Here is a 20,854-nt window from a genome sequence, read left to right as displayed (position 1 = left end):
AGGCAGAGTTATGCACTGTTAACCCCTTCTTGCCATCGGCCAGTGCCTTGGATTGCACCTTTGTATCCAGCTCCCCCTACCTACCCTGCTCGTCTCGCTGTCTCAGCCCGGCATGATGCAGGGGTTTAATAGCTGGCTGAAGACTTCAGTAGGGAAGTTTTCCCGGGACAGGGTGAGTATTTGTTTCCCCTTTCTCTCCCCCCCCCCCCCCCCCCCCCTCTTTTTCCTGGGGTCTATTTTTTATTTTTTTTATTCAGGGTTTTCAACCTCTGGAGGCCCCCTGTTTTGGGCCCACTCCTCTTCATTCATTTATAGGGACAGTTCCTGCTCGGCCATCCTACACACTGCGGGCCCCGGCCCTCCTGGTACTTCCTCCCAGGATGTCCCGCCGGAGCGTGCAGGCTCTGCTACATGGTGGACAGCTTGGTGTCACTTTTCACCTATAGAATTTTGGACCCAGCTCCAGAAGTTTCCTTTCATCACTCCCGTTGCTCTCCTAAGGTATTCAGCTCTCGAGCTTTCTCTGGGACGCCTGTATGAGATAATCTCCCAGGCTACTGGAGGTAAGAGCTCCTTTTTACCACATAACAAGTCTCGCAGTCTTTCCTCAGGAAGTCAACATCCTTTCAGCCCTCTGGCTCTGGTCGGGTAGCCAGACCGGCACCCTCACAGGATAGGAAGGCTCCTACTTTCAAGGCTCGCCACTCTTGGAAGTCGGATACCCGTTCCGGCCGTCTTGCGGCCAAGTCGGGCAACCGTAAGCCTTCCTCCATCTCAAGGGACTCCACCACCCGGAAATTCTTCTCGGGTGGGAGGTCGTTTGTTCCTTTTCTGGGACGTTTGGATTGCTCACATGCAGGACTCTTGGGAAGGAGATGTCATTTCCGACTGCTATTGGATAGTTTGCTTCCTTTCCAAGGGACCCCTTTTTTCGATCCAGCCCTCATCGCTCTCATTCCTTGGCTGCGGCTTTTCGGGTCGCGCTTTGGACCCTTCTCGCTCAGGAAGTGATCGTCCTAGTTCCTCCCAAGGAGTGTTTTTCAGGTTTCTATTCAAACCTGTTCGTTGTCCCCAATAAAGGGGGTTCAGTCCGCCCGATCCTGGATCTGAAGCTCCTCAACCGCCACCTTCTCCTGCACCATTTCCGTATGGAGTCACTCCATTCTGTGGTGCCATCCATGGATCAAGGGGAGTTTCTTTCCTCGGTAGATATCAGAGACTCTTACCTTCACATCAAAATTTTTCCGGTGCATCAACATTATCTCCGCTTCGCCGTTCCTGAGGGCCACTTTCAGTTTGTGACCCTTCCCTTTGGCATGGCCACGGTCAAGGGTCTTCACCAAGGTCCTGGCATCGGTGATTGCCATCCTGCAAACCCAGGGTTTGTCCGTCATCCCCTACCTGGATGACCTCCTGATCAAGTCTCCAACCAGGGACCAAAATCAGACTCTCACTCTGCAGACCTTTTCCCGTTTCGGCTGGATGGTGAATCAGGACAAATCCAGCTTGATTCCCACCCAGTCTCTCTGATCTTCTTGAGACTCCAGTTTGTCATGGCGGCCGCCCGGTTTTGGCTCCCTCCAGGCACGCGGCGTGCACTGTCAACAAGAGTTTGTCTTCTCCGTTGTCCCGTTCCAGTTTCCATTCATTTCTGCATGGAAGTCTTGGGTTGGATGGTGGCGGCCATGGAGGCCGTTCCCTTCGCCCAGTTTCATTGTCGACCTCTTCAACTTTCTCTTCTGTCCTGGTGGTACAAGTCTCTGCTGTCCCTTGATCGCAGGATTATTCGTCCCTCCAGGACTCGCCAGTCCCTCCTGTGGTAGCTTCGGTCTCCTCTTCTTCTACAGGGGTGCTCTTTCCTGCCCCTCCACTGGCGGGTCATCACGACGGATGCAAGTCTCAGCGGTTGAGGGGAGGGGGGGGGGGGGGGGGGAGTTTTCAGGGATCGGACGGTCCAGGGCCGTTGGTCCTCCTAGAAGCTCTTCTCCCCATCAACATCCTGGAACTTCGGGCAAATTTACCTTTTTTTTTTTTTTTTTTTTCTTTCCTCCTCCATTTGGAGCACCTTCTCCAGGGCCATTCTGTTCATGTCCAGTCGGACAACTCCACGGCTGTGGCATATGTTAATCGCCAGGGCGGCACTCGCAGCAATGACAGAGGTCTCCAGGATTCTGCTCTGGGCGGAACTCTGAGTTCCCTGCATCTGGGCGATTCACATCCCAGGGGGGTGGACAATTGGGAAACGGACTTCCACAGTCACTCCTCTTCCGACCCCAGCGAGTGGTCTCTTTATCGAGTGGTGTTTTATGGAGATCTTCAACCTGGGGCACTCTGGACGTGGACCTCTTCGCATCTCGCCACAACCAGAAAGTTCCTTGCTTCATCGTGAAGTCCTGAGATCCTCTGACCCCAGCTGTAGATGCACTAGTGATCCCCTGGTCACACTTCGTCCTCCCCTATCTCTTTCCTCCTCCCAGGGTCTTGAGGAAACTCAAAACTGAGGGCATCCCCGCCACTCTCGTGGCTCAGGACTGACCCAGGCGCTCGTGGTGCGCCGATGTTGTTCGCCTAGTGGCCGACGTACCACTGCGCCTCCCAGTTCATCCTGATCTGCTCTGTGTCCGCTTTGCCACCCCAATTTACTGTTGCTGCATTTGACGCTGTGGCGGTTGAAACCGCAGTTCTAAGGACCAGGGGGTTCTTTCCCCAGGTGATCCACACAATGATCAGGGCGCGCAAGCCTTCCTCTTCGAAGATTTTTCACCGTAATTGGCGGTCCTACTTTCGATGGTGTGAGTCTCAATTCTTCTCCCCAGTTTTCTCCCTTCCACGCCTTCTTTCCATTTTGCAGCCTGGGCTTGAACAACGCTTGGCTCTCAGTTCCCTTAAGGGTCAGGTGGTGGCCCTCTCCATTCTTTCAGCAACCCTGGTTTTCGAACCCTCACATCCGCACTTTTCTGCAGCGTGTAGCTCATGCGGCTCCACCGTACAGATACCACCCCCCCCCCCCCCTCCCACTCCCCTGTGTGGTCGGAATCTGGTGTTTTGCAGGGTGCTCCCTTCGAACCTCTCCAGGACATTTCTCATCGTGTCCTTCCCTGAAGGTGGCCTTTCTCATTGCGGTCACTTCCATTAGGAGAGTTTTGGTGCTGGCGGCTCTCTCCTGCCGTTCCCCCTACTTGGTCTTGCACCAGGACACAGTTTTCCCTCCAGTCCCATCATTTTTGCCTAAGGTGGTCTCCACCTTTCACCTAAAATAAGGATATCGTTCTCCCGTCTTTTTGCCCAGCTCAGTCTCATCCCAAGGAACTGTTGCTTCATGGTCTTGATGTGGTACTGGCCGTTCGGATTTACCTTTCGGTCACTTCATCCTTTCGCCAGTGTAACTTTCTTTGTGCTTACGGAGGGTCGTCTTAAAGAATTTCCTTCTTCAAAGGCGACCATTTTACGGTGGATCCATTCTGCCATCTCGGAAGTTTACCGCTGCAAAGGAAAGACTCCGCCTTTCCGCGTTTCAGCTCATTCCACTCATTCCGTCGGGGCCTCCTGGGCTCTCCTTAATAGGGCTTCGGCCTTGCAAGTTTGTAAGGCGGCCACCTGCATGTCCTTGCACACTTTTAGAAAATGTTACCAGGTGCACACCTTTGCGTCCGCTAACGCCGGTTTGTGTTGCAGGTGGCTGTGGCCCAGCCTTTCACCTGACTTGCTTGGTTTCTCTCCCACCACTTTGGTACGTCCCATGGTCTGTGTCCCCCCCCCCCCCCCCCCCAATGGAGCCGACCGAGAAAAGTTAGATTTTTATGCTTACTGTTAAATCTTTCTCGGAGGATCCATTGGGGGACACAGCACCCACCCATTTGTTCTGGTGTCCTTGGTTCGGCTGCCTGTCTGATGGTTGGTTTGGTTATTTTATTTCTGTGGTTTCCGCGTACAGTTGCTTTTGCTACTGCTTTAGACTAAACTGATTTAGCTCAGTCTGTTGGCGGGGTATATCTTGCGAGGGTGGTCTGACCTTTCTTTTTGTTGCCTAGTGTCAGCCTCTTAGTGGCAGCAGCATATACCCACGGTCTGTGTCCCCCAATGGATTCTCAGAGAAAGATTTTTATGCTTACCGTAAAATCTATTTTTTTTCTTCCTTAAAATGTAGCATAAATAAAATAAATAAAACTACCACTGACCCACTGGTTTTTCTGGCATCTTACTAGAAATGACCAGTTTGAAACTATCTCTGTATCTATATTGAGTAGTAGTAGTGGTGGTGGTAGGTAGTAGTGGTAGTAGTAGCAGCGGCAGTAGTAGCGGTGGTAGTAGGTAGTAGTTGTTTTTTTTTTATATTTACCATATTATTTTTTTTTTTAAAGGAGTACTCTGTCCCTAAGACATCTTATCCCCTATCCAAAGCAATCTTGCATTCAGCACCCACCTTGGGGAGCTGCAAGCCGCACTGCCAGCTCAGAATCTGCTGTGTGACGACCACGGGGCTGGAGTATTTTGATATCCCAGAACCCGTGGGTAATAGCGTGCAGCACTGACCGCGTTGCTGTGTGCTTTTAACACTTTAGACGCAGCGTCCAAAGTTGATCGTCATGTCCAACGTCAAAGTAAACTACTCCCGGCTAGCTGTCGGCTGTTGAGGACCGCCGCCGTGTCCCAAACAGCTGGAACACACAAGGAGGGCCCCTACCTTCCTCCTATGTGTCCTATCGCCGAATGACTGCTCAGTGCCTGAGATTCATGCATGAGCAGTCAAGCGGCAGAATTATTGATCAATGTTATCCTATGGGATAACTGATCAATACTTACTAAAAGTTTGAATGAGCCCCCCTGATTTTTTAGAAATAAAAAAACTGTAAATAAAAATAAACATGTGGTATCGCCGCGTGGGGAAATGTCAGAATTATAAAAATATATATAGTTAATAAAACCGCACGGTCAATGGCGTACACGTAAAATAATTCCAAAGTCCAAAATAGCGTATTTTAGGTAACTTTTTATATCATGAAAAATTAATAAAAAGCGATCAAAAAGTCAGATCAGCACAAAAATGGTACCAATAAAAACGTAACATCACGGCGCAAAAAAAATGAGCTCTCATACCGCCCCATACGTGGAAAAATTAGTTTTATCGGGGGTCAAAAGATGTCAATTTTAAACGTATTAATTTTCCTGCATGTACCGTATTTAGCCTAAAGTCTATGTGCGTGTTATACGCCGATACACCCCCAGGAAAGGCAGGGGGAGAGAGGCCGTCGCTGCCCGCTTCTCTCCCCCTGCCTTTCCTGGGGTCTAGAGCGCTGCTGCCGGCCCTTCTCTCCCCCTGGCTATCGGCGCCGCTGCCCGTTCTGTCCCCCTGACTATCGGTGCCGGCGCCGCTGCCCCGTTGCTCCCTATCCCTGGTGGCATAATTACCTGGGTCGGGTCAGCGCTGCTGCAGGCCTCCGGCGTGCGTGCCCGGCGTCGTTGCTATGCGCTGCACGGCGCGGCGCGTGACGTCAGTGCGCCGCGCCGTGCATAGCAACGACGCAGGGGACGCGCGCCGGAGGCCTGCAGCAGCGCGGACCCGACCCAGGTAATTATGCCACCGGGGATGGGGGGAGGCAACGGGGCAGCGGCGCCGGCAATGGGTGAGATGCCCCTTCTCTCCCCCTGGCTGTCAGCGCCACTTCTCTCCCCCTGGCTATCGGCGCCGGCACCGATAGTCAGGGGGACAGAACGGGCAGCGGCGCCGATAACCAGGGGGAGAGAAGGGCCGGTGTGAGGTGGTTTTTTGCGCCCCCGTAGATCCATGCCTCCGCTCCTCCCCCAGCTCTCCGAACATTTCCGAAGCTAGAACTGGGGGAGGGCAGAGCAAGGGGAGAGAGAAGGTCCACGCCCCCTCCCTGAGCTCGGCTGGACGCAGATCTCTACGGCCCGCCCCCTCCCTGAGGACATAAATCGCCACGGCAGGTCCCTCCCTCATCTCCCCTCCCTGAGGACGTAAATCTCCACGGCAGGTCCCTCCCTCAGCTCCCCGAGCTGCTCCCAATGAGCTCTATGTGTAAAGGGGACATACTGTACGGGCTAAAGGGGGACATTTAGCCCCTGCAGTATGCCCCCCTTTAGCTCCTGCAGTATGCCCCCCTTTAGCTCCTGCAGTATGCCCCCCTTTAGCTCCTGCAGTATGCCCCCCTTTAGCTCCTGCAGTATGCCCCCCTTTAGCTCCTGCAGTATGCCCCCCTTTAGCTCCTGCAGTATGCCCCCCTTTAGCTCCTGCAGTATGCCCCCCTTTAGCTCCTGCAGTATGCCCCCCTTTAGCTCCTGCAGTATGCCCCCCTTTAGCTCCTGCAGTATGCCCCCCTTTAGCTCCTGCAGTATGCCCCCCTTTAGCTCCTGCAGTATGCCCCCCTTTAGCTCCTGCAGTATGCCCCCCTTTAGCTCCTGCAGTATGCCCCCCTTTAGCTCCTGCAGTATGCCCCCCTTTAGCTCGTGCAGTATGTCCCCCTTTACACATAGAGCTCATTGGGAGCACTGCTCTATGTCCTCAGCTCGGGGAGATGAGGGAGGGACCTGCCGTGGAGATTTACGTCCTCAGGGAGGGGAGATGAGGGAGGGACCTGCCGTGGCGATCTATGTCCTCAGGGAGGGGGCGTGCCGTAGAGATCTGCGTCCAGCCGAGCTCAGGGAGGGGAGATGAGGGAGGGGGCGTGGACCTTCTCTCTCCCCTTGCTCTACCCTCCCCCAGTTCTAGCTTCGGAAATGTTCGGAGAGCTGGGGGAGGAGCGGACGCATGGATCTACGGGGGCGCAAAAAACCACCTCACACCGGCAGCAGGGCTCTAGACCCCAGGAAAGGCAGGGGGAGAGAAGCGGGCAGCGACGGCCTCTCTCCCCCTGCCTTTCCTGGGGGTGTATCGGGGTATACACGCGCGCACACACACACACCCTCATTTTACCATGGATATTTGGGTAAAAAACTTTTTTTACCGAAATATCCTTGGTAAAATGAGGGTGCGTGTTATAGGCCGGTGCGTGGTATACCCCGATAAATACTGTATTTTTTTTTTTCTTTTCCAGAAGTATGACAAAATCAAACCTAGGGAAGTAGGGTATCATTTTAATCGTATGGACCTACAGAATGAAGAGAAGGTGTCACTTATTACCGAAAAATGTACTGCGTAGAAACGGAGGCCCCCAAAAGTTACAAAATGGGTTTTTTTCTTCAATTTTGTCGCACAATGATTTTTTTTTTTTTTCGTTTTGTCGTAGATTTTTGGGTAAAATGACTGATGTAATTACAAAGTAGAATTGATGGCGCAAAAAATAAGCCATCGTGTGGGTTTTTAGGTGCAAAATTGGAAGGGTTATGATTTTTTAAATGTAAGGAGGAAAAAATGAAAGGGGGGAAAAAAAGTGCAAAAATGGAAAAACCCTGGTCCTTAAGGGGTTAAAATCTATTTTCAAATAATCTTCAAATAAGTTTCCATTCTGGCCTCTAGATGTAAAACTAAGCTGAGAATTTGTTCTGTACACATAATTTCCCACTAATGCCTTTTTTTCCCTCTTCTTCTAAGGATTACAGTGAAAGGTGACACCAGTAGAGAGAGAACGCTTTATCCACCACCGTTCACAGCAGACATTAATGATCCCCATCCCCTTTACTGTAAAATGACCTCTAAATAGGTCACAGAGCATACCCAGTACAGTCTCCTGTCTATTGCTGTCTGGAGTCCATGGAACAGCTCATGCAAGATAGCAGCCCTTATAATGCACAAAAAATGAAATCAGAAAATAGAAACAAATAAGAGAAAAAATGTCAGTATCTCTCAGATACATAAGGTTTTAATACCGTTATTATTATTCAACTGATCATTATGATTGCAATAACACAATTTGTGTAATTTTAAGTGACAATGATAACTGATCCAAAGTGGTGGTTATGGTGGATGCCTAAAAAAAGGAATAATGAAGTACAATAAATATATATTTTTCTATGTAATGGACTGGGACCAAAGGATGTGTTTTTAACATACACCTGGAGTTTTTTATTTTGGCATATTTGTTAAATATACACTGCAATTGTACATGTCCTTGTGTAACCAACAGCTATCTTCCTTGACATGTTTAATTCATTGGAGAGAAGGCGTCTCTGCCAGACACTGCTAGCACTGCCATCAGATAAATCCTTAGCAGCACCCACAACTATAAATGCTTAGGTGATAAAAGGGGTGCTCTTCATGAAAAGCACTATACATGTTCACACTGCTTTACATATAGGCCCAGATTTACTATTACAAATGTGCCAGCACTTTGGTGCAATTTGTGTCAAATAACTGTTATTAGTTTTAGACACTTTTTTTTATTTTTATTTTTTATTATTTTGCCTGGTCTGACAAAAGGGGTTTGGCCTTTAATAAAAATAACAAATGATACACTGATAACTCTGGCGCTTTGGAAGATTGTCCATCTGAGCTTGCACAATAGGTGCCCATACACCTTTTTATATTAAAATCGGCAAAACTTAACTTATATGGTGTCCTTCAGACACACTTTTATTTTTTTATTATTATTTTTTTTTTTATGCATAACAAAAAATGTGTTGGTCATAATGTGCACCAAAAATAGTTACCACCAAATAGTTGTCAGATGCAGCAGCTAGGATTTTTTTTTCCCATTAAGGTGTTAAAGGAGTAGTGCAGACTATTCCAACTCTGTTGTGCCCGGGCTAAAAAAAAAAGAAAACTACTAACTTTCTCACACCTTCCTGCGTTCCCCCCGGAGCCAGGGCTGTGGAGTCGGTAGATAAATGTGCCGACTCCCCGACTCTGACTCCTCTGTATTAATATGTGAATGTATTTTATACATTCCTTGAAGTAAAGAAAGGTAACATTCCTGTCATTACAGGACTACTGGCTGGGAAGCCAAGTATTGAAGTCTACTGTATTGAACAGTTTGTGTGCTGATCTGCTGCTGAAGATAGGGCAGTGGGAGGATCAAGGAAGGGGCATTTATTATAAAACATGATTTCTCTAGTAGAATCCCATAGTCATGTTTAAAGTTTAAAGGGGTACTCCGCCCCTAGACATCTTATCCCCTGGGTCCCGCTGCTGGCGACGGGCAGAGCAGCGTAATGTCATAGCTCCGCCCCTCGTGACATCACGGCCCGCCCCCTTAATGCAAGTCTATGGCAGGGGGCGTGAAGACCGCCACGCCCCCTCCCATAGACTTGTATTGAGGGGGCTGGCCGTGACATCACGAGGGGCAGAGCCATGATGTAACGGTGCTCCAACCCCTGTATCGCCCATCATTACGCACAGAGCGAACTCGCTCTGTGCAGTAATTATAGCGTGGTGCCGCAGCGGCAATCCCGGGGGTCCCCAGCAGCGGGGACCCCGGCGAGCTTACATCTTATCCCCTATCCTTTGGATAGGGGATAAGATGTCTAGGTTCGGAGTACCCCTTTAAGCTAACAATCGGAGTTTACAAGTTTTTATAGCCTTAGCTGAATGGCAGCAGTTTTTCCAATGGTTTTACAGCTTCAGTCTTGAACTATTGACCCTCCATTCCCTTCACTTATACAAGTGTCTCTAGTCCTGCAAAAAACATATTTCCTTAACCTTTTTCCTTATCAGTGAGAGGCTAGGTTACCCATGGGTTCCCTGTAACAGCAGAACACAACACTATGGAAAGTACAGTGGTCCCTCAACATATGATATTAATTGGTTCCAGGAGAACCATCATATGTTGAAACCATCATATGTCGAGTACGTATGTCTATGTAAAAATGGTAATTGGTTCTGGGGCCTCGGAACCATTGTATGTTGAATACATATCTCTATGGGAAACTGCTAATTGGTTCTGGGATGACCATTGTATGTGGAGTGTATGGGGAGTGTTTAACAAACCAGGGTGCCTCCAGCTGTTGCACAACTACAACTCCCTGCATGCATGTACAGCCATTGACTGTCTGGGCATGCTGGGAGTTATAGTTTTGCAACAGCTGGAGGCACACTGATAGGGAAACATTGATGTATGGGGTGTATAGTGTGTATATGTATTGTATGTGATGTGTGACATCGCATACAGTACTGTACAGTTCTTTAAATACCTTCAGGGGGGACAGAATGTCCTCCATTACGATCCTGCCGACTACAGCTCTATAGGAAAGGAAGGGGAGGGCAGCCAGCAGCTCATTGGATGCCTGCAGCAAGATGCTGCAGGCTATTGGCTATGGCTGCACTGGGGGTGTGGGGCTTACACGGAGCTCCCAGTGGAAGCCTGCGTGAGTTAGCAGGACAGCATGTGAGTAGCAGGAGGCAGAACGGGGCACAGGGGGCACATTAAACAACTATCTGTCAGTTGCTGAAGTTGTCAGCGCTGTCAGATAGCTGTTAGTGCGATGGCCCCGACACACAGCAGCATCATATATCGATGCTAACATACGATGGGCTCTGAAATGATCATATGTCGGGGCCATCATAAGTCGGGGGGGTCACTGTATAAGTATTGCCGCTCCTAATTGTGCGTTGTGTGCCATATAGTAAAGCACATGAAAAGCATGCTTCTTCACGGTCACTTAACGTGTTCGTTTTGCGGTTACGTGAGGCACTGCATGCATTGGTCTTTATTCTTAAAGTAGAGAAGTCATTAATTATAACTTTTTGTGAATTTTTTTAAACTTTCTTTTTTTTTTTTATTCCAATCTAAATTTAGTAGGAGTCGGAGTCAGTGCATTGTTTGCCGACTCTGACTCCAGGTACCCAAAATTTCGTCCGACTCCTCGACTCCGACTCCACAGCCCTGCCCGGAGCTCCGCTACAGCTGATCGGTCCTTCGGTCCGTCGTCTTCCGTGTGCACGGATCGTCACACAGCACTCTATCACTGGCTGCAGCGATGTCCCGCCTTGGACGGTGATAGGCTGAGTGCCGTGTGACGATCCATGCACAGGAAGAAGGCAGAAGACGAGACCGAAGGACCAATCAGCTGTAGAAGCGCTCTGGGGAACGCAGGAAGGTGAGTGAAAGTTTTTTCCAAATTAAACTTTTAATATATTATTCTTTATGTTCTTTACACTTTGCTATTTACTTGCTATTAAAATTCTCAACCTTTTATATACTTTTAATCTGATAAAAAAAATGACCACTAGGTGTCTCTGTTCTGTTCCCTTGTTGCAAGTCAGTTTGGCCTCCTGGCTTCACAGGAGAACAAACCGTGTGTGTGTGTGTGTGTGTGTGTCTGTGTGTGTGTCACGACGAGGCACAGCTCTCGCAGTCTTCAGTGACATCATGTCTGCTGGGAATGCCACTTTCTCCTGCTTTGAGCTCACACAATGGCCCACATTTATCAAACTGTGTGAGAGAAAAAGTGGAGTGATTTTCCCACAGTAACCAATCACAGCTCAGCTAACGAGCTCTGGTAAAGTGAAAGCTGAGCTGTGATTTGGTTGTTGTGGGGACATCACTCCACTTTTTCTCTCACACAGTTTGATAAATCTGGGCCAATGTGAGCAAGGGGAATGGTATACAGAGCTTTTTAAAGCTTGGAAACATTTTTTTAAGCATAGGAGGGGTGTTAGGAGTAGTTAGGGAATATAACATGTCAACTTTTTTCAGCACAGGTTTTGATAAGTCTCCCGCTTTGTTCTCAACTATACCACAACTATTTTTTTTATAAATGTTTTCCTTCCTTAAAAATTCATTAAATTGTATTGTTTAAATTTATGTTTTTACATTTGTGTAGATACTCAACGTGCTCTGGACCTCTTGGAGGAGTATCGCACCAAACTGAGCCAAACCGAGGATAAACAACTCAGAAAGTCTATTGAGCGGGTCATCAACATCTTTCAGAGCAACCTTTTCCAAGCTTTGATTGGTAAGACCTCTTTGGGAGCTGTGGAAATATAAGCCTACTTTTGCATTCAAGATGTCTATTGTAATTGTTAATTTATTTGATCTAATACCAGTATTAGTTTTACTATAATATTGTTTTGTGTAAACATACATTGTCATACAAAGACAACTGGGATGGGTCAGGTGAGGGAGTATGGCATTTGCTTCGGAGCAGTGCTTTTGCCGTACCCAGCACTACCAGCCATCCTCTGGTAATGACTGGATATGACTGTATAATTTTTATATTATTATTTTGCAGGCGTTCCTGATGTTTGTGGCCCAATATGCATTGTATTGATCTATTTAACGAATCAAATGATTGCTTATAAAAGCCCCCAAGGGGGGGGGGGGGGGGGGGGGGGGGGGGGGGGGGGCTAAGAAAAGTGTTAAAAATAAATATTGGAAAAATTACTTCAATATAAAAAAATTTTATCAACCTCTTTTCTCATTTTCCAAATAAAGAAAAATCTTACTTTGTATCACCATCTGCGTAACTTTCCAAACTGTTGAATTATGACAAGCCTGATCCTGTGCGTTTACTGGTGTAAATGCAAAAAAAAAAAAGAAAGCCTAAACTGCTGTTTTGTGGGCCCGTCACATCCCCCCCAAAAAAAAAAATTATAAATCTGATCAGAAAGTCAAATCTGTGCAAAAGTAGTACTGGTAACAACTGAAGCTCATGGTGCAAAAAAAATAAAATAAAAAAAAAAATAAAAAAAATTTGGCCCACACACAGCTTAGAGGAAAAATATGACTTTAACTCTTATTGACAATTGACGTCCATTGTTGGTTTCCGCTGTATAAAACGTGCTCAGGAGCTGAGTGTGCTTCATACTTGATGGATATCGCCTATTGGGCCGATGTCTGGCATTAACGCCCTGGCATCTAAAATGTGAAAAACCTCATCCCGGCTTGCTCAGTGGGCTGATCGAGACCACTGCATTAAAATCAGAGAGAGCGGAGAGGGAGGCGAGAGGTCCCTTACCTGGCTCCTCAATGTCCGATCGGCACTCCAAAGCTTCAGGAAGCCATGGCAGCTTGGAGCAATGGAGCTCCAATAACACTGATCAATGCTGTTCTATGGAACAGCATTGTTCAAGAGTACCTGTCACAAAACAATCTTTTCTAAACTAGCTCAGATGATAGTCCCTAACTACTCCTAACACCACTCCCACCCTTAAAAATGTTTTCTGAGGTTTAAAAAAAACTCTGTTTCATACCTGTTAACTTGCTCACATAGTGCAAGCCCCAGGCTGGAGAAAGTGGGACCACTTCTTACCTCTTTGCAGGCCTCTATCTGTATTCAGTGCTGCACTCTGCATCCAGCGCTGCACTGAACCTCAGCCGGCACACGTGGCCAGCAGGCTTTCCTTCACAGGGAATGGAGCCTAGTGATGTAGCCATCTACAGGAGCGCTGCAGGCACAGTGCTTGTTCCTGCCTGTCTGACAGGCAGGGAGTTGGGCTGTGCTAGTCAGTGTCCCGGCTGCAGTATGAGAGTTCAGACTCATGCCAGGACTCTATAAGAGACTTGTGGCCGGGACATGTAAGGAGACCCCTTGTGGTCAGTTTTTCAAAATGAAAATACACATAGAAATAAACATTTTTCTTTAAATACATGAAATTAGAAAGTTGTTTGGAATACAGTAATATACAAAATTATAAATTTTTTGATGACGGGTACTATGAAAGATTGCAAGTAATGGGTCCCTATGGAGACTTAAAGTTAATGAATGTGAATAAGCCCCTTCCATAATAAAAGTTTGAATCGCCCCCTTTTCCCATTTTTAAATAAAATTAGGTAAAGAAAATAATAAACATGCAGTAGAGCCACATGCGTGAATGTCTTAACTATTAATATATAACTTTACTTAAACCTCACGGTCAATGATGTACAGTGAGTGAGTATTTTTGGATACTTCATGTATCAGAAATAAAAAGTGATCATAAAGTCCCATGAAAACAAAAGTGGTACAATAAAAAATACAGATCACGGCTCAAAAATTTAGCCCTCTAACACAGCCCACTTTTCCAAACATCTGTCAAACGCCAGTGGGGTGTAAATACTCACTGCACCCCTTATTAAATTCTGTGAGGGGTGTAGTTTCCAAAATAGGGTCACATGGTGGTGGGGTCCACTGTTCTGGCACCATGAGGGGCTTTGTAAACGCACATGGCCCCTGACTTCCATTCCAAACAATTTTTTCCCCCCAAAAGCTCAATGGCGCTCCTTCCCTTCTGAGCTTTGTAGTGCGCCAGTAGAGCACTTGATGTCCGCACATGGGGTATTTCAATACTCAGAAGAGATGGGGTTCACATATTTTAGGGGGCATTTTGCCCTATTATCCCTTGCAAAAATTTTACATTTGAGGGAAAACTAGCCTTTTAGTGAAAAAATAAAAATAAAAAATAATTTACACATCCAACTTTAACGAAAAGACGTGAAACACCTGTGGGGTGTTAAGGCTCACTGGACCCCTTGTTACATTCCTTGAGGGGTGTAGTTTCCAAAATAGTATGACGTGTTTTATTTTTATATTTTATTTTTTTTGCTGTTCTGGCACCATAGGTGCTTCCTAAATGTGACATGCCCCCCAAAAACCATTTCAGAAAAACTCACTCTCCAAAATCCCACTGTCGCTCCTTCCCTTCTGAGCCCTCTAGTGCGCCTGCCAAATACTTTTACATACACATATGAGGTATTTCCTTACTGGAGAGAAATTGGGTTACACATTTTAGGAAGATTTCTCTCCTTTTATTCCTTGTACAAATTCAAAAACTGGGTCTACAAGAACATGCGAGTGTAAAAAATGAAGATTTTGAATTTTCTCCTTCAATTTGCTGCTATTCCTGTGAAACTCCTAAAGGGTTAACAAACCTTTTGAATGTCATTTTGAATACTTTGTGGGGTGCAGTTTTTATAATGGGGTCATTTGTGGGGTATTTCTAATATGAAGGCCCTTCAAATCCACTTCAAAACTGAACTGGTCCCGGAAAAATTTAGATTTAGAAAATTTTGTGGAAAATTGCTGCTATACTTTGAAGCCCTCTGATGTCTTCCAAAAGTAAAAACATGTCAACTTTATGATGCCAACATAAAATAGACATATTGTATATGTGAATCAATATATAATTTATTTGGAATATTCATTTTCCTTACAAGCAGAGAGCTTCAAAGTAAAAAAAAAAAAAAAAAAATTTCAAAATGTTCAATTTTTTTGATCAAATTTAGGAATTTTTCACCAAGAAATGATACAAGTATCGACAAAATTTTAGCACTAACATAAAGTAGAATATGTCACGAATAAACAGTCTCTGAATCAGAATGAAAGGTAAAAGCATCCCAGAGTTATTAATGCTTAAAGTGACAGTGCTCAGATGTGCAAAAAATGGCCGGGTCCTACAGTGAAAATTGTCTGGGTCCTTAAGGGGTTAAAGTGTACCCCTTTGTCAACAAAAACGTTTTATACAATGTAGATAATACCTGTATGTATATATATTTGTGTGTGTGTGTGTGTGTGTATATATATATATATATATATATATATATATATATATATATATATATATATATATATATATATATATATTATAATTACAAAGTCAATGCAGCACTACTATACCACAGGTGCACGTTGCCAGCGCCCCGACCAGATCACAGTCCATGTAATAGAAGAAACTGGCGCAGCACTATAGAAAAATCTGTGAATTTATTCCTTCATGTCAAGCAAAAAAAAGTGATGTTTCAGCTCCTCGATGGAGCTTTTTTCAAGCATGGTGATATAACAAACTAAGGGGGGGGGGGGGGTGTTTATCCCCAGTGCAATCAATCATAACAATCAATCAATAATCACAATACGTATATGTAAAACATAGTGCATTAGGAGTACCGCAGTACATAATAAAGTGCATTACTGTTATTAGGTGCGTACATTAAAAACAGTGAGGCCTGAAATCTAGTGCTCCATTGTAATAGCTAATAATAAACACAGGTGCAAAAGATACAAAATCAAGTACATTTGTAATCATACAGGAAAGTGCTCACCCGCTCTGCATGGCAAGATGGCGATACGGTTTATACGTAAAGCAACTGAGCATGCGTGCACCTCCACACTGCCTGTCTCCCGGAACCCAGTGAGCGCACGTGACAAGCGGGTCACATGACACACGGCTATTATCGCATTGTCAATGCGATCCGCAGTCCTGGCCGGGACGTGGGTCCGAGTGCCGTGGCTACAATGTAAACAGATGGCGTGATTAGCTATTGCTGCCAGACAGGCAGTGTGAAGAAGTGCACGCATGCTCAGTTGCTTTATGTATAAACCGTATAGCCATCTTGCCATGCAGAGCGGGTGAGCACTTTCCTGTATGATTACAAATGTACTTGATTTTGTATCTTTTTCACCTGTGTTTATTATTAGCTATTACAATGGAGCGCTAGATTTCAGGCCTCACTGTTTTTAATGTACGCACCTAATAACAGTAATGCACTTTATTATGTACTGCGGTACTCCTAATGCACTTTGTTTTACAAATATGTACAGGGGTGTGTAAATGAAAAAATAAAATGAATAAATACTTGTCCAGGCGACTAAAGCGGAACACAATCTACTTGTCCCTCAAGAAAATCCACTTGTCCTGGTAGATAAAATAATTTCCACCAAAATAGTACGATTAAACCCCCCCCCCCCCCCCCCCACCAGACCACCAGGGATGGTCATAAGATTCCTTTAGACACTGCTGTCAACTTAGACAGCGGTGATCTAATGGTTTGTGATCGCAGCATACCAGGCTATTAGAGGCGGGAGAGCTGTAGCTAGCTCCTTTTACACCCGAGGCAAGCCCAGAAAATTGCGCTACTGAAATCAGCTGGGGGCCGCCACTGCCCCCTCCATACACTCTGAGCGCCGGTGTGGGGTTCAGACTTCCATCGGCTCCTGCCGATGTCCCTGTCTGTCCCTGCTAGCCCGATACAGGGCTAAATCTATAAAAAAAAAAAATTCACCTGCCCAGCGCCTAAAACTACTTGTCCCGGGCGTCGGCCGATAGGATTTCCACATCCCTGTATGTATTATGATTTTTTTTTTTTGTTAATTGATTGCACTGGGGATAACCCCCCCCCCCCCCCCCCACCAGCCTGTTATATGACCATGCTTGAAAAAAGCTCCATTGAGGAGCTGAAACTTCACTTTTTTTTTTTTGTTTTTTTGCTTGACCTGAAGGAATAAATTCATTTTTTTCTCTACAATTTTTGAGTGCTGCGCCAGTTTCTTATATATATATATACACACATACATACAGTACAGACCAAAAGTTTGGACACACCTTCTCATTCAAAGAGTTTTCTTTATTTTCAGGACTATGAAAATTGTAGATCCACACTGAAGGCATTAAAACTATGAATTAACACATGTGGAATTATAGACATAACAAAAAAGTGTGAAACAACTGAAAATATGTCATATTCTAGGTTCTTCAAAGTAGCCACCTTGCTTTGATTATGCTTTGCACACTCTAGGCATTCTCTTGTTGAGATTCAAGAGGTAGTCACCTGAAATGATTTTCACTTCACAGGTGTGCTGGTGTGGAGGAGGAGGTGTGATGGTGTGGGGGTGCTTTGCTGGTGACACTGTTGGGGGATTTATTCAAAATTGAAGGCATACTGAACCAGCATGGCTACCACAGCATCTTGCAGCGGCATGCTACTCCATCCGGTTTGCGTTTAGTTGGACCATCATTTATTTTTCAACAGGACAATGACCCCAAACACGCCTCCAGGCTGTGTAAGGGCTATTTCACCAAGGAGAGTAATGGGGTGCTGCGCCAGATGACCTGGCCTCCACAGTCACCGGACCTGAACCCAATGAAGGCAAAAGGGCCAACAAGTGCTAAGCATCTCTGGGAACTCCTTCAAGACTGTCGGAAGACCATTTCAGGTGACTACCTCTTGAAGCTCATCAAGAGAATGCAAAGAGTGTGCAAAGCAGTAATCAAAGCAAAAGGGGCTAGAACCTAGAATATGACATTTTCACACTTTTTTGTTATGTATATAATTCCACATGTGTTAATTCATAGTTTTGATGCCTTCAGTGTGAATCTACAATTTTCATAGTCATTAAAATAAAGAAAAATCTGAATGAGGTGTGTTCAAACTTTTGGTCTGTACTGTGTAGGTGTGTGTGTGTATGTATATGTGTGTATATATATGTATGTATGTGCGTGTATGTATATGTGTGTGTATATATATATATATATATATATATATATATATATATATATATACACTCTGTGTGTCTCTATGAAGAATTCAAATACAGGAAGTGAGGGTGGACAAGCAGGGCTCTGTGCACTAAGGAAAAGCAGGACAGTGTGCACTGAGGCTCTAAAACATGCTCCTGGCTCATACCTCAGGATGATTGACAAAAAAGAAGTCTGCACAGATCCCTGCATGTCATGCCCTCACTTCCTGTTTTTGGACTCGTCATAGAGACACACAGGCAATAGCTGCAGGGACAGCATTTTTTCACCCAAAAATATACATAATTTTTAACCAATGTATATTAACCCCTTAAGGATTGGCATTTTTCCATTTTCATTTTTTCCTCATCACCTTCTAAAAATCATAACGCTTTCAATTTTGCACCTAAAAATCCATATTATGGCTTATTTTTTGCGCCACCAATTCTACTTTGCAGTGACATTAGTAATTTTACCAAAAAATCCACGGCGAAATGGAAAAAAAAAATCATTGTGCGACAAAATTGAAGATAAAAATTTCATTTTGTAATTTTTGGGGGCTTCGGTTTCTACGCAGTGCATTGTTTGGTCAAAATTACACCTTATCTTTATTCTGTAGGTCCATATGGTTAAAATGATACCCTACTTATATAGGTTTGATTTTGTCGCACTTATGAAAAAAATCATAACTACAGGCAGGAAAATTTATATGTTTAAAATTGTCATATTCTGACCCCTGTAACTTTTTTATTTTTCCGCGTACGGGAAATGAGGGCTAAATTTTTGCGCCGTGTTCTGAAGTTTTTAACGGTACCTTTTTTGTGTTGATCGGAATTTTTGATCGCTTTTTATTCATTTTTTTATGATATAAAAAGTGACCAAAAATACGTTATTTTGGACTGTGGAATTTTTTATTTTGTGTACGCCATTGACCGTGCGGTTTAATTAATGATATAATTTTATAGTTCGGACATTTATGCACGCGGCGATACCACATATGTAAATTTTTATTTACAGTTTTTTTTTTTTTAATGGGAAAAGGGGGGTGATTCAAACTTTTATTAGGGAAGTGGTTAAATTACCTTTTTGTTAACTTTTATTTTATTTTTTTTCACTTTTTTTTTGTTTGTTTTTTTGCAGTGTTATAGCTCCCATAGGGGTCTGGCCCTCTTGGCTTCTCTATTATATCTGCCCTCCCATTCATCTTAATCACCTGGCAGGTGAAAGCTCTAGAGTCACTTCACATAGGAGAGGAACCTGAGGGAAATATACCTCCCTTCCACCACCAAATCTGCATGAGTGTCACAAATGCTATGGACAGTTTGCAAAATCTGTCAATAGCTGGAAGGACACCAGTTTTGCTGAAGTGTATGCACTGACTGGCTGCCTGTTGGCTCCTCCCTACAGTACAACGGCTTAATTGGCCGCTAGGTGGGGGTGTCTCCATTTTACTTTTTTGGCTCCCTGTGTGTACTTATAGGACCCTGTAGAAGCTCCTGTCCTCTACATAGAAAGTGATTTACAGCTTCCAGCAGCTCTTTTACTTTTATGTCTAAAGACTTGCTTTATCTGTATTAGGAATAAGTGAGAAATAACCCCTTAAGGACCAGGCCCATTTTGGCCTTAACCCCTTAACGACAAAGGACGTAAATGTATGTCCTGGTGAGGTGGTACTTAACGCACCAGGGCATACATTTATGTCCTATGAATAACAGCGAGCATCGGAGCGATGCCCACGTCATGCGCGTCAGGTCCCGGCTGCTGATAGCAGCCAGGAACCCGCCCATAATGGCGGACCTCCACAATCGTGCAGATGTCCGCCATTAACCCCTCAGATGCCGATCAATACAGATCACGGCATCTGCAGCATCGTGGTACTTTGAATGGATGATCGGGTCGCCTGCAGCGCTGCGGCGACCCGATCATCCAGCATGGCGGCCAGAGGTCCCCTCACCTTGCTCCAGCCATCTCCCGGGGTCTTCTGCTCTGGTCTGCGATCGAGCAGACTAGAACAGAAGATGACCGATAATGCTGATCAGTGCTATGTCCTATACATAGCACTGAACAGTATTAGCAATCGAATGACTGCTTTAAATAGTCCCCTAGGGGGACTATTAACCCCTTAAGGACTCAGCCCATTTTGGCCTTAAGGACTCAGACAATTTAATTTTTACGTTTTCATTTTTTCCTCCTCGCCTTCTAAAAATCATAACTTTTATATTTCCATCCACAGACTAGTATGAGGGCTTGTTTTTTGCGCGACCAGTTGTCCTTTGTAATGACATCACTCATTATATCATAAAATGTATGGCGCAACCAAAAAACACTGTTTTTGTGGGGAAATTAAAACGAAAAACGCAATTTTGCTTATTTTGGAAGGTTTTGTTTTCACGCCGTACAATTTCTGGTAAAAATGACATGTGTTCTTTATTCTGAGGGTCAATACGATTAAAATGATACCCATTATTATATACTTTTATATTATTGTTGCGCTTAAAAAAAATCACAAACTTTTTAACCAAATTAGTACGTTTATAATCACTTTATTTTGATGACCTATAACTTTTTTATTTTTCCGTATAAGCGGCGGTATGGGGGCTCATTTTTTGCGCCATGATCTGTACTTTTTTTTGATACCACATTTGCATATAAAAAACTTTTAATACATTTTTTATAATTTTTTTTTTAATAAAATGTATTAAAAAAGTAGGAATTTTGGACTTTTTAAATTTTTTTTCGTTCACGCCGTTCACC

General features: G+C 44.9%; 1 protein-coding gene across 16 annotated transcripts in view; it reads left to right on the top strand.

Moving 5' to 3' along the window:
- DLG1 (discs large MAGUK scaffold protein 1) overlaps nucleotides 1-20,854 on the top strand; it is a 296,709-nt gene that overhangs the window by 8,013 nt on the left and 267,842 nt on the right. For all 16 annotated transcript variants that reach the window (XM_056565340.1, XM_056565338.1, XM_056565345.1 and 13 more), the window contains exon 2: nucleotides 11,716-11,847. In XM_056565340.1, coding sequence (XP_056421315.1) covers nucleotides 11,716-11,847 — 132 coding nt within the window. The remainder of the gene's footprint in view (nucleotides 1-11,715; nucleotides 11,848-20,854) is intronic.

The sequence above is a fragment of the Hyla sarda genome, chromosome 3 (genome assembly GCF_029499605.1).
Source record: "Hyla sarda isolate aHylSar1 chromosome 3, aHylSar1.hap1, whole genome shotgun sequence".
Classification (NCBI taxonomy): domain Eukaryota; kingdom Metazoa; phylum Chordata; class Amphibia; order Anura; family Hylidae; genus Hyla; species Hyla sarda.
The sequence above is the reverse complement of the archived record's forward strand: the minus strand, read 5'-3'. Positions and strand labels throughout refer to the sequence as shown.